The sequence below is a fragment of the Stenella coeruleoalba genome (assembly GCF_951394435.1).
Source record: "Stenella coeruleoalba genome assembly, chromosome: 3".
NCBI classification, from domain to species: Eukaryota; Metazoa; Chordata; class Mammalia; order Artiodactyla; family Delphinidae; genus Stenella; species Stenella coeruleoalba.
The window spans coordinates 126,953,487-126,967,982 of NC_137148.1; the positions used below are offsets into that span (position 1 = coordinate 126,953,487).

A 14,496-nucleotide genomic window follows, 5' to 3' on the forward strand; every position below is an offset into this window, starting at 1 on the left:
ATGCCATTAGAACACTTACTATATAACAGACATTATGCTAAGGATTACATGTATTATCTCATTTAATCCTCTTGTCAAGACAAGGAAGCAGGTTATTGCCCTTATTTTGCAGATGAGGAAACAGAGGAATAGAGATTTTTAAAAAATGACTTACCTAAGGATATATTGGGGAGCCAGAATTTGAACCCAGAACTGCCTCAGAGTCTTTGTTCTTCATCCCACTTTTACTGGACTGCCTCTCGGAAAGGAGCCCAGAGAGATGGGTTAAAGGGACAGCCCCATTTCATAATTGAGGGAAATAAGGCTCAGAGAGGGCAGCGAACAGCCCAAGGTCATAATACTGGTAGCAGATATAGGACTGAACTCAGCGAAAAGGAGAAAGGGCAGGCAGCAAAGAGAAATCATTGTGACAAATGAAGAGGTCAAATGACTTGGTCCCCAGATGGGGTCTGTTGGGACAGGGTTGTTTAGGGTTTGGGCTCCAGAGGGATTTTTTTTTTCCCTCAGGTCAGGACATCAAACTGGGGAATGGCAAGTCTCCTACCTCCGGCAAAAACAAAACCCAACACTCAGACTTTTAAGACAGATGTGAAGGTGGTCCAGAAGACAAGGTCTAAGCCAGCCGGGGTAAAGTTCTAGGGAGGTATCCTCTCTGGTGGTGAATTAACTAAACAACCTACTTTTACACCTCTTTTTACCTGGACAAGGTTTAACTGAGTATCGGGTTAACATTTATAACTTGAGAAACCTTGGAAATTCCCCATGACAGCCTTCCAAGTGAAGAGACTTACTATGAAGAACAGCAGAGGTATTATGGAAGGAGCCTGGTCTCTGGGGTTGGACAAACCAGGGATTAAAACCCAAGGCTGCACCTCCCTGGTGGTCCAGTGGTTAAGACTCCACGCCTCTACTTCGGGGGCATGGGTTTGATCTATTACTTAACTAGCTGTGTTATCTTGGGCAACATGTCCACTTTGCTGAGCCTCTATGAATGTTAGGAGGAATATTTTTGGAAGAACTGCCTCAAACATTCAGGGATTAATATAAATGTTCTTTATATTAATCCCTGAATCCTCTAGCTTCCTGAGGATCTGCCCATTTATTTGTTAAGGGTTAAAGAGAAAAAGTGTGGGAGAAAGAGGGTGGAGAGTCTCTGCGTCCCTTTCTCTCTCCCTGTGGGTGTCAACATCGCTGATTGAGCACTGCACCCCACGGCCCTCCAATGATGGACTTGTTTTGCAACTAGGGTCAAAGGGTCACTTGGAACTTTCTAACTAAAGGACTTAGGAGATCTGAATTTAACTTTGGGCCACTCAGACAACTTAATAATGTGGTGAGCTGTGCAAAGCACTGGGCTGGGAGGCAGGAGACCTGGGTTCTAGCCTTAACTCCTTTGGTGACTTCGGAACGTCACTGTAGTCACAGAAGTCGGCTTACGGGCACTAAGCTTGGGGGCTTCCTGCACAAATTGTCTTTGCAGCCACCCTGGGAAGGAGCCAACTGTTATCTCACAGGGGAGAAACTAGAGTACTACGTTCTGTCACTTGCTCAGGCTGGTAAGTAGCTAAAGTGAGAATTCAAACCCCGGTGAGCTAACTCCATAGGTACCATGCTTACCCAACCTGTTTATTACCTCCCTCCAAGCCAGGAGCTAGTTCTGACTTGCTTTCTTTCTTTGATTCTTAAGTAGCTAAAGTTGCCATCAAACCATATCTTATTGGGTTGGCCGAAAATTTCGTTCGGGTTTTTCCATAAGATGTCACTATTCCAACCCAACCGTTCAGGACTGGTTCCCTCAAGGCCTCCGATGGAGAAATAGCCCACCTCAGCAGTGGATGGCCCCAAGGCCTGGAGATCTCACCCTCAGGATCCTGAATTCTTAGCAACCCTGGGGGACTAGTCCTGGGGCAAGTGAACCCGGTCACAACGTCAGTCATTGTGTCCATCCCTGAATGGTCCCACAGGGTGGCAGTGGGAGGAGCTTTGCCTGCCTCTTTCTCCCTCTTTGCTGCACACTCTCCCCCGACCCACACAACACTCAACCTTTCAGATGTAACTGCCACAGGCAACCTCCTTAAATTCACAATGTGTCCCCATTTTGCATATGGGGAAAACTGAAGCTTCGAGAAAGAAGGAGCAGACTCACACCTTGGATGCAAGTGACCTTTCTACTACACCGACAGGGTCAACATTTCTGTCATCAAGCTGCGGAACCTGACCACCACGCCAGCCAGTCGCCCCACTCATTTTCCTCAGTGAACTAGCCACGCTGCTTGAATGGTGGAGGCGGAGGGAGCTGGAGCTTGGCTTTCCTGCCGAAACTCTTTCAGTACACCCCTCCTTATCACGGTCTGAAAGCCTCATGAGTGACCCCCCCCACTTCCCCCCAAACATACCCCAGGGAGGTGGAAGAAACTAGACTGTTCTACATACTGTGCTTTTGATGTTGTCACTGCAGTTGTCAATGGAAGTACAGGCCCGGGTAACTGCAGGAAGGAGGCAATGCTTGGTTGTCTGTGGTCTTAGCTCAAGTGTCACCTTCTCCACCAAGAGGCTGGGGATTCTGCCCCTCTCCCGGACATTATCAGGACTGGCCAGGAGCAAAACTGACTCTAGGGCTATACTTCAATTAAAAAGAAACAAACAGACAGACAGACAGACTCTAGGGCCAGCACTGGAGTCCAGCCCCCATCCTGCCAATGAGCCAGTGCGTGGCCTGGGGTAACTTGCCTTAGTTTCCCCACCTGCACATGCTGGGGGCTACATCACTCTATTCTAAGGGCTTTCTGACAGTCTCCCCTCCTGCCCCTTTACGTTCTCAAGTTGACTCAGTCTCTGACTGTACCTTTTGCAGCTCTGGTTTCCCCAAGGCTGCATGATGGGTTGGGGGTCAGACACACCCGCCTCAGGGTTTTTGCCACTGCAAGCTTCCAGGCTGGAAGGCAGAACTGGGGATGGCAGAAAAGAGCACTCACGTTATGCCCTTGGTCGTTTCCAAGTCCGGCGACTCAGAAGGGCTTCCATCCAAGAAACTGGAATCCTTGTTCTGCAACTTCTTGGCACTTTCGGAAGAGGGCTTGAGGTCCAGTTTGAGGTCAACAGCTCCCTGGGGACCCCCGGCACTCTTTGTCATGGACATGGCTGTTCACAAAGAGAGGGCTCCCGGTGATGGTGGGGTCTGCACTGAGCAGGAAGGTGTCCAGTCAGGTGCAAACCCCAGCTCAGCGGCAGCTTGTGCCCTTAGCAGGCGCTGGCCAAGTGGGAACGAGGCCCCGCCCACCTCCGCCGGAGGGTGCGCCTCCTGCCCCGAAGAAGCCCAGTGGAAGAGGAGCAATGGCCAGGAGGAGGAGGAGAGGAGGGGAGGGCACTGCGGAGGGAGTCATCCCCGCTTACCTAGCAACAGTAACGGCAACAGCGACTACGACACCGATCATTTTGATAACTACTATTTATTAATCACTTCACTGAGGGATAGATGCTCTTCTAAGTGCTTTACCTATATTTTCTCACTTAGTCCTATAAATTAACTAATGAGGAAATCAGGCTCTGAACTAAAGGGACCTGCCTAAGGTCACATAGCTAAAAAAGTGACAGAGTAGGGACGAGAGCCCAACGCGTCAGGCTTTTTAGCCAATAACCTATTTCTACATCCAAGAGAATATCTATCCCGCCCTGCCACCTCCGTTGGGGCAGGGGCTCCGCTTCTCACTGGCTGCATGCCTGCTCTAAGGCATCCTTCTGGGAGCTCCCTTTCTTAAGCTGGAAAAAAAGGAGCACTTACTCACCTCGAACTGCTTCTTAGCTTCTGTGAGGCTCCAGGGAGAGAGGAGTGGGGATTCTTTTGCAAAGGGATGGAGAGGCAGAGATTGTTCAACCCTTAGCCCAGCGCTGGCCTCAGGAGGGGGTGTGAGTTGCCTAAGGTCACATGTGGCAGTCAGGACAGAACTCTGCAGCTAAAGAAGGCTTTGGAGGTTTCCGTTCTCTGTCATTATCTCTGCTTCAGTGACAGATGAATGGGCCAAAATTTCCTCCTCCCTCAAAATCATAGCATTTACTCAGGACACACCATTCCCCACGTCATCATCTCATGTGCCACGAGCTTTATTTAAATGGTCTCACAGCTAACTGGTAGCATTCAGGACAGATTTGTCTGGGCCCCTCCCTCACACGGGACCCTTTCCAAGGTCCTACATGCAATTTTGAATTTGTAATTTTGTGTTCTTTTTCTTAAAGAGGCGCTCTCCACCCCTTACTGCTACCCCCAATCCCCTTCCCAGTGGTATAAGCTTCAGACTCCACAAAGCCTGTCTACTTCTCTGGGTAGCACTGTTATTTTGTTTTTACAGATGTGGAAACTGAGGCTCAGGGAAGTAAAGAATAGCTTGCCCAAGGCCGCAGCAAATCCTCTGCAGAGCCCAAACTCTACCCTAGTCAGATCTTTCTATCTCTGAAGGCTGAGGCTTTGACCACTACACTGACCTATTGGTTTGAATCCTTGCCCCACTCTTCAAGTTTCTTGCCCTGAATCAACTGAAACACTCACTGTGGTTTGAGAAACATCCTCTATTCCCTTGTCCAGCACCATTTACGTGGCAGTATTCCTGGCCTGTGGGGCGGCAGAGATTCCATAATGTGATGTTTATCTCAGATCTCATCCACCGATAGTTCTTTATTCTTGTTCAGGCAACAAGATCAGTAAATAAGATTGTCTTGAGATGTTCAGATATAAGAATAGTTCTTGGGGGCTTCCTTGGTGGCACAGTGGTTGAGAGTCCGCCTGCAGATGCAGGGGACGCGGGTTCGTGCCCCGGTCCGGGAGGATCCCACATGCCGCAGAGCGGCTGGGCCCGTGAGCCATGGTCGCTGAGCCTGCACGTCCGGAGCCTGTGCTCCTCAAAGGGAGAGGCCACAACAGTGAGAGGCCCACGTACCGCAAAAGAAAAAAAAAAAAAAAAAGAATAGTTCTTGGGACTTCCCTGGTTGCCCAGTGGTTTGGACTTGGCGCTTTCACTGTGGTGGTAGCCCCAGCTTCAATCCCTGGTCAGGGAACTAAGATTCCACAAGCCATGTGGTGTGGCCAAAAAAAAAAAAAAATACTAGTTCTTGCTTTCCTCTCCAGGTTTGGAGAAGAACCCTGAGTTAATCTTCAAGCTTTTGGGAACAGGGCTGCTGGAATATTAGAATTTGGCTGGGGCCCTTCCCAGATATCATCACCTACAAGAAAACCTGCAGGGCACTGCCTGCAGACTTCCAGCTTGTTGTACCACCTGTCAGCAGGCAAGAGGGATTCTTCCAGGACGAGAGCCTCCAAAATAAGCCCATCTAGCACCGGTCCAGGCATCTGTAGCTCTGGGTTCCACTACAGCTCTACCATTGTGATCCTGGGAAAGGTACTGCTCCCCTTTCCCCCCTGGTGAAATAGGTACTAGATTATAGAGGGCCTCCAAGGGACTGAGGACCCCAGGGCCTGTGCTTTTCATTCCCACTGGATGCTGAGACGCAGGTCCAGCTCCTCTTGGGTTGGGGCACATACAACTTATGGGAGGACAGCCTGAACTGCCTGACCTCTCCATAGAAGGTGGAACAAATGGGATTTAAGTAATGAGAATCTTTATGACCCTTTAAAGTAAACAGAGAACCTTGTGTTTTTTATTCTTTTACCGCAGTTTGGAAAGTTGGTGTGTTATCAGAATCACCTGGGGAGATAGTAAAGCACACAGAGACCCAGACTTATTGAAGTAGGGAGAATTCGAGCCTTTCTATTTTTACCAAGTTCCCCAGGTGGTTCTGACACTGACCAGAGTTTGAGTTCCACTACTCTATGGCCTAGGAAGAATTGCCCCTCTTTAATAGATTAGAGAACTGAGGCAGACAGCCGGGGAATGCTTTGCCTGAGGTTGTACTGAGTTGGCCAAAAAGTTCGGATTCCTGTAAGATGTTACGGAAAAACCTGAATGAACTTTTTGGCCAACCCAATATAATCTGGTGGAAATGAACACAAGTACTCTTTTGGGCTGGAAGTTAGGGACTTCAAAAACAACAATGAAACCAATACTCAGGTGGAATTTATTACCCCATCCTTGTTTCCTCAGCCACCTTTTCATAGCCTGTGGTTGTTTACTATGGCTCTCCTGTTGCCTAGATAAAAATGATAATACACTCACATGTGCCTAGCTCTAGACTAAGTGTGTTACATAAGGTAGGCACTCTTATTATCCTCATTAGATGAGGAAACCGAGGCTCAGAAAAGTTTACTTCACTTGCCTAAAGGCAGGGCTCTGATTTGAATCCAAGTCTCTGAAGCTGTAGTTTAGTTATTCCCATGTTCCCTTATATCCCTAGTGCATAGTAGAAACTCTAGAATTAAAACAAAACAAAACCCTCCCATGTACATAGTTTATGTGGTTCAAGACTTCGGGGTTTCATGCATCAATCAAATTTCCAAATGAATTTTAGGGCCTGCCATTCCAGTTCTGCAAGGATTAGGCCATTAGCCACTGCAGTCGCCCACTGACAGTTCACCCTGAAGGAAATTCAGGAAGCATTCTGTTCTTTGACTGGCTCTAGATAGCTAAAATGCATATCTAAAGAATAATTTCAATGAACTCAGATGCTTGCATCTTCCCATACAAAGAAAAACACTAAAATTGTTAGCTTGAGATGTGTGTTCTTTGTGATTATCTTTTGATGCTTGACTATGTGTTTTTTTGTTTTTCCAGCAGAAAAACTCATATATCCTGGCGCCTCCCTTATCTCTTTGGATAAGATACCTCAGAGGTATCTGAGAGGCTGTCTCTTGGGCTACAGTCCTCAGTAAGGTCCCTGAATAAAACTTAACTTGCAACTTTTACGTTGTGCATTTTTTCTTTCAGTCAACAGTTTTGGTGACCATGAAAGGATTCAGAGAAGACTTTTCTCCTTTGAACTCTATGAGGGTCCAGAGTCTTGGTACTAGCAGACGCCCCTTGTGCCTGTCTGCCTCGTCAGTGATTCCAGATGAATTTGGTTGAGTCTCTCCCGGGTCCTGGATCTCCCGTTATTGGCTGATGATCCTAAGTTTTATTTGGTGGTGGATAAACCCCTCCCTGTGAGGAGTAGGTCTTCCTTGAACTTAGTTTCAAGAAGAGGTACCTGGGTTGCCCCAGTTGAAAAACAATGAGTAGGTTCAGACTGAGTGATTAGGTAGGAGACTGGCCTGTTATTTTCCCTCGAATTGGTTACTTTAATTGAGTTTGTCAGAATAAAAGTAAAAATGTTACATGAGAGTTTTCAGCTCTGAAGAAGAAAAGGGACATCTCCTCCTGGCCAGCAATGGCTTTCTCAGGCAACTGAGAAACTTGCAGGAGTGGTGGAGGCAAGTCCTCATACCAGGTAGCAGTCCCATAGGGAAACCCAGTTATTTAATTTAAAAAACTTGCTCCTCTGGGGAACCACGTATAAGAGCTGGCCACTCAGTGATCTGAGCAACCACGGAGGTCTTAGATTGCCAAAGGGAAAAGCCAAGACATGTAAAAGAGCTGAAACGACTCTAGGGTGACACCTAGAGGAGTTAAGCTCACAGACAGCACCTTGGCCCACCACACAATCATCTGTAGCAGTTCATCCTGACAAACCAACCCAGAATGGGAAACAAACATTTCAAAATAAAAAAAAAAGAAGCAACAGATTGCCAACCTCCAGCTAACACCCAGCTTGGTTCATGTATGCTACCTGTGAAAATTATACTTACAAATGCTTACTTAATTGGGGAAAATATACTAAAGGAAACCTCAACCTAAAATGGCCAAATTGGGGCTCTTTTCACGTTCCAAAATTAATTTTTGTGTGTGTGTCTACAGTTAAAGAGCAGACTGAATGGAATGCTTATTTTGATTGGTATTTAAAAACTTCTGGAAGAGGAAATGATAAACTAACTTCTTTGTAGGAAACCAACCAAAAAATTGCTTGAAACAACATCAGAATTTTTAAAAAGTTGCTAATGTTAACCATGCCTCACTCTCTGCTCCTCCCTCATATCCTCTTTTATATGAACTGCCTGATCCAGATGCCATCTCTCTCTCTCTCTTTCATCACCTTTGCCTCCTGCTGCTTCCTCTTTCCCCAGTAAAGGAGAAACTTGCACTTCTCTCCCCATGCCTTTAAGATGTAAATGTTCTAACTGATCTTTTTAGGCATTTTGTTCTGTGTTTGGAGAGCTTGGTCTCTGCCGTCCAGAACGTACACATACATTTGGCAGTCAGTCAAATAGACTGGGATTCTGAGCAGTCTCTTTAACTGTGCCAATTTCCAGGGAAATTTATCAGAAGGGGTCCCAGCCCATAAGGAGCCTTTGTCATCTCCGCCTTTGTTGCATCGCCTCTACAATGCAGGCCTTTACTTTCTTAGACTATTTTGGGGAGTAAACTTTCTGGATCTTTGTGAAGGCTGCATCTGTAACAGGGAAGAGCCAATTCTGAATCCATGTTGGATCTGTTTGTTTTACTTTAACTTTTCACTGCTTTTGTTATTATAATCACTGTCTAAGGCTGTAAGCATCCTGCCACAGGGTACCAAAGTGTCTTTGCTCAGCTCACAGAGACATTTTGACCCTACCCACCTGCGAATGGCTGCAGAAAAGAAGAAATTAACAGATCCCCTCCTATTTTGCAAGATAAATGGCCTTTTTACTTTATTTCCTCACCTCTTCTCCCTCTCTGTTCTATAAAAGAAACTGGCGGGCTTCCCTGGTGGCGCAGTGGTTGAGAGTTCACCTGCAGATGCAGGGGACACGGGGTCGTGCCCCGGTCCGGGAAGATCCCACATGCCGCAGAGCAGCTGGGCCCATGAGCCATGGCCACTGAGCCTGCGCATCGGAGCCTGTGCTCTGCAACGGGAGAGGCCACAACAGTGAGAGGCCCACGTACTGCAAAAAAAAAAAAAAAAAAAAGAAAGAAACTGGCATCCAGACCCTGATAAGATGGTTTTGGGGGACCCTAGTCTGCCATCTTCTCGGTCTGCCAGCTTTCCAAATAAAGTCCCTATTCCTTGCCTCAACACCTCGTCTCCTGATGTATTGGCCTGTCGTGTGGCGAGCAGAGCGAGCCTGGACTCGGTAACACATCCTCTGAATTCTCTCTTGAGGATGACTCTTGTGTCGTCTTGGTTTGAGTTGCTATTAAAATACTACTCATCGATGGCCAGACAATGGACCCTTTAAGTTGGAGAAACTTCTAAATTGGTAAATTTTTAGAGAGTTCTCTTATAAATAGCTGTTTTATTGGTACCATGGAAAGACCAAATTAGAAGCTAACCTTAAGAACACCCTTAATTTAAAACAAATTAAACAAACAAAAAGTGGTTTAGGAAGCCTTATTTGTGGTCTTGGCTTCCCTTCAATGGGTCTTAGAGATGCTAATAAAAATATTAGATTAATTAATGTTAATTAAGTTGATTAACAAAGAAGAAGCTGAGGAGAAAGTCAAGAGCCTTCTCCCCAAAAAGGTGGAAATTTTAAAAGTACTCCTCCCAACAGGACAGAAATCTTTAGATGGTTATTAAGCAGTGGGATAAATAAAATGAATTGATGGGATTAAAACAAAGGTTTTGATACAACACCACCTAAAGTTGGATGAGCCAAAGAGATCCTATTAGCATTCCCCCCCAACATTAAAGGGACCCAAACAGGTCTGCTCTATTTACCCCAGTTCAAAAAAATTTATAAGGCTGGAAGAAAATTACACTGAGATACTTGAGCAGCAATTGTTTGGGGCAACAGTTAGATCAATTAATCAAGTTACAAGATTGACAAAAGGGCCTGAGTCCCTTGGCTCAACCCATCACTGTGGACCCCAAAGCCTTTTACACAAAAATGGATAAAATGGCCAGGGGATAAAAATGAAAGTTTCTGAGACTCCTTGTAAGACCAAGTCTTGTTAATGGGTCCTAATGGAAGCTAAAGTTAAAGGTATAAGAGTTAATAGGATTGAGATGAAAGTTGATAAAAATTGATGGGCTTTATATAAATGGTTACATCTCTTTTGCCTAATTATATTGTGGGATAGACATTATGTCTCACTGGGGAATACTTGCACAATATTCCTGGTACTAGAAGACAAGGCGTATAAATCTGCCCCCCAATCAATATTAATTAAAATACTAAAAGAAACGAAGAGAGTTACCAGAGTCCACACAATATGAAGTAAAAACTGGGGGCTAATATTCAGGGGATAATAAAAGCAATAATGGAGACTTTTTTCCCCTAGGGTAAATTGCTCTGGGTTTAACTTGTGCACTCAGAAAGTGGGCCTTTGTTGAATGCTTTGTGCGAACTTCTGGAAACATAATAAATTGAATCCTAAAGTTCTAGAATGCAGAGCCCTTGATTTTCAGTTTAGTGGGAAATATACTTGCTGATATTAAAAAAAAAATCAAATTAAGGAAAATGTAGTCTAGCAAATCAATCTTCTGATATAATTTAGGTGGCAGACCAGTTCTTTGGGGGAATTAAAAGCAGGTATCTTTGTCTTGCAAATCTATACAAATCAGAAATGTAAATATAGCCCACAATGACCTGAGACTGAGCCTAATTAGCTCAATCAGATAGAACCTGAAACCAAAGGGGGAAAAAAAAAAAAAGGGAAAAAGAAGGTTTTAAAACTCAAACTGCTAGAAAGTCTCCCTCACCCCAAATCTTAATTCACAGGCTCCATAAAGATTTATTAAGAACAAATACAAACCTTGAAAGTCTTCTCCACAGGACTTCCCTGGTGGTCCAGTAGGTGAGGCTCCGCGCTCCCAATGCACGGGGCCTGGGTTCAATCCCTGGTTGGAGAAATAGATGCTGCGTGCATGCCGCAGGATGCTCTAAGCCCACAGGCCACAACTGAGTACACATGCCACAACTAAGAGTCTGCATGCCACAACTAAAGATCCCACATGCCACAGTGAAGATCCTGTGTGCCACAACGAAGACCTGGAGCAGCCAAAGTAAATAAATAAAAATAAAATTAAAAAGTCTTCTCCACAAATAGTAAAAAAGCCTTAGTCATCTAAGCAAATAAATTTAACTTATTCCAACGGTTATTTATAAACTAGTAAGTTTAAACTGTATCATTAATACCTGATTCATGACTAAGTTTTAAAATGAAGCTATGAGATCTCTGAAAATGTCTGTTTATATTCTGTGTGTCCATTATACATGTGATATGTCTCTACCTTCAGATAGTATTATCAAATCAAATTTATAAAAGAGCTCTATTTAACTGACTTAAAAGTGCTTACAAATTAAATATTTGTAAATGTAACAGAAACTAACCCAAATGAATTTCAAGTTCACATGATCTAGGAAATATTCAATATTAAGTTAATATTTGTTATTAGAGTTTGTTGGTTTAATTAATACAGGTTTACTAAAAGTCAAATAAGGTTATATTATCCCTCTTATAAAATTCACCAGTAAGGGGCTTCCCTGGTGGCGCAGTGGTTGAGAGTCCGCCTGCTGATGCAGGGGACACGGGTTCGTGCCCCAGTCCGGGAAGATCCCACATGCCACGGAGTGGCTAGGCCCGTGAGCCATGGCCGCTGAGCCTGCGCGTCCGGAGCCTGTGCTCCGCAACGGGAGAGGCCACAACAGTGAGAAGCCCGCGTACCACAAAGAAAAAGAAAAAAAAAAAAAATTCACCAGTAAGGACTTCCCTGGTGGTGCAGTGGTTAAGAATTCGCCTGCCAGTGCAGGAGACACAGGTTTGAGCCCTGGTCTGGGAAGATCCCACATGCCACGGAGCAACTAAGCCCGCGAGCCACAACTACTGAGCCTGCACGCCTAGAGCCCGTGCTTTACAACAAGAGAAACCACAGCAATGAGAAGCCCACGCACTGCAATGAAGAGTAGCCCCCGCGTGCTGCAACTAGAGAAAGGCTGCGTGCAGCAATAAAGACCCAACGCAGTCAAAAATAAAATATTAATTAATTAATTGATCAATTAAAATAAATAAAATTCACTGGTAAGAAAAATAGCTTAGAATGATGGCTGAGTTGGCCTAATGTCTCATAAAAGTTTCATGGGTAATCTAAACATAATTGTTGGGAACAAGTGAATTAAATAGATATAAATGGGGTAAGAGCTTTCAGGTGATCTCTTTAAGAATACTTACATGTTATGGTATGTCTACTTAAAATTAACTTTCTCCAGATTTTTGGTAACTTGAAACCTGAGAGTTTTGCTAAGTTAAGTTAAATGATGGAAGTTAAATATTAACATTAAATATCTAGATCATTCCCAAATAAGATACTGAAACATTAATTACTGAACATAAGCTTCCTTTTAAAGAGAAGTTAAAGATATTTAGGACTGAAATTTCAGTGTAGCACCAGGGTGCTACAGTGAATTTTTTCTATAAAAATAGCACATTAAAAAAATCATAAATAATATTTATAAGTTTACCAATCTATAGAACGCTAATGTAAAAGACAGTTCATAATTGCTTCCTTCTTGGTTTTCACTAGAAATTAAGTGAAAATAAGGAAAACACTTTTATATGAAAGGAAAAGGTATACGGAATGGAAATGCATTTTGCTAAGAGAAAGTAATTTTGTCCTGGAGAGAGACAAAGAAAGGGAAAACACAGGACAAAATCTCAAGGTGAAAAAGAAAGTTTTAGAAGGTTTGTGGGAAAGGAAACCCAAGAAAAGTTTTGTACGCGGTCAAGACTGGCTAATATTGGCCTCTCGCCTTCTGAGGTGGCCCACACTCTGTCTGTGGAGTGTGTATCTCCCTGAATGAGGCTTCTTTCACTTCAGTTCACCCTTGAATTCTTTCCTGTGCTGAGCCAAGAACCCATACTCAGCAGCCATCCTAGGGATTCGCCTGAGACCTGGGTGGGATGTGACCACCCTCTCATGCCCCACTTTCTTTCCTGCACTAATTTTGTGATCTAAGCCTGGCTGCAATGCTTGTCCTTGAATAGTTCTCAGTAACTAATGATCTTAAGCGAACAAAGGAATACAGGAACAGAGAAATGGCAGTCAAACAATCGTGTGCTGGTAAAGCAGAGTCTTAGTTCCTCCCAAAGGATATACATAATAATACATCTTTGAGCTCTGCAGGAACTGAGGGCCCCCCACCCATGTGGAGGACAGAATGATGATGTGGAACCTCTTGATTTCAACCAACTAAAGCTTGCACTCTGTCAACCTCTGCCCCAATTCTATGCTGGATTTTCCTCTGCTGAAGCCCCCTCATGAATATGCATGTACCCTTAGCTTAAAATGTCCCCAGTTTTGCTGTCTGGGGAGACACCGCTGTGGGAAAGATCCTCAGTGTTCTCCTTACTTGCTGCAAGTAATAATTAATCCTTCCTTCTCTCGGGAAAAAAAAAAAAAAGAAAGACTGGATAATAGTGAAATTTAATTGAGCAAATAAATTTTAATATTAAAAGTAAGCTGGTACAAAAACTAGAATTTGGTTTTCTCTCTATGTTAAGAGAACAAAGTTTTCTTAGAATACTGATCTGCTTTTGGTAACATATTGTAAAGTTTCTTTACCGTTTAAGCAATCTGGTATAACTTTCTATAGTTGTCTTTAAAATCTTTTATTGTCACTTTGGTTGAATGAATAATATTATTTCACAGTGACCTGCGATCCCATTTGACCAAGTGTTTTAAAACCTTTTGTTATCTTTGACAAACTTTCCCAAGTCAAATTCTAAATGAAGTTGTTTTTTGTTTTGTTTTTTTTTTGCGGTACACGGGCCTCTCACTGTTGTGGCCCCTCCCGTTGCGGAGCACAGGCTCTGGACGCGCAGGCTCAGCGGCCATGGCTCACGGGCCCAGCCGCTCCGCGGCATATGGGATCTTCCCGGACCGGGGCACGAACCTGTGTCCCCTGCGTCGGCAGGCGGACTCTCAACCACTGGTAAAAAGTAAAAGTCAAGAGCTGTGGATAGAGCTCGTTCACATCAAAAGGAAGGAAGGAAGCCAATACACAGAGTCAACCTGAGCAGAGGCTCAGGAAGCCCTGATATGACCTGACTCCTGGGTGTGTCTGCTCCCACCTCTGACTGCCTCAGGATCCTTCCTGGGGCTTGACCGTTCCATGAACATTCCCAAGATCTTTCTCACACAGTCTCCTTTTGTTCCCCATTTACTTTAGGTTGAGTTGAATGAGAGCCCTTATTACAGTTTTTCCCTAAAAACAAAATACCTAGTTGTTGTGGGGAAAAGAAACCCTTCTTAATATCAGTAACCTGCTCCTAAAATTTTGACCTGTGCAAACATGCCTGATAATCAAGTTCCTATTATTTTGAATTGGAAAGATTATGTCACATGACACATCAACCCAAACACTCAGCCAATTTTTGAAACATAATTAAAACTCAGTAGAGTGTCGCTATGTACGTAATTAACTGATGTTAGGCTATAAATGCTTACAATGTGATTCTGAACACAAATTAACGTGCTTGTTACAAAAAGTTGCTTTGTTTACAGTAACATCTTCCACATCCTCTTTGTGGACATTTG

At 44.2% G+C, this 14,496-nt stretch overlaps 1 protein-coding gene across 4 annotated transcripts in view; it reads right to left on the reverse strand.

The window, feature by feature from the left end:
- Positions 1–14,496, reverse strand: part of SLC36A2 (solute carrier family 36 member 2) — a 73,929-nt gene that overhangs the window by 24,363 nt on the left and 35,070 nt on the right. For 3 of the 4 annotated variants that reach the window (XM_079916086.1, XM_079916084.1, XM_079916085.1), the window contains one exon: positions 2,976–3,141. In XM_079916086.1, the coding sequence (XP_079772212.1) occupies positions 2,976–3,139 (164 nt within the window). In that variant the 5' untranslated portion in view covers positions 3,140–3,141. Of the gene's footprint in view, positions 1–2,975; positions 3,142–4,543; positions 5,697–14,496 lie in introns of those variants that run through there. The other variant, XM_079916083.1, reaches the window with a different exon arrangement.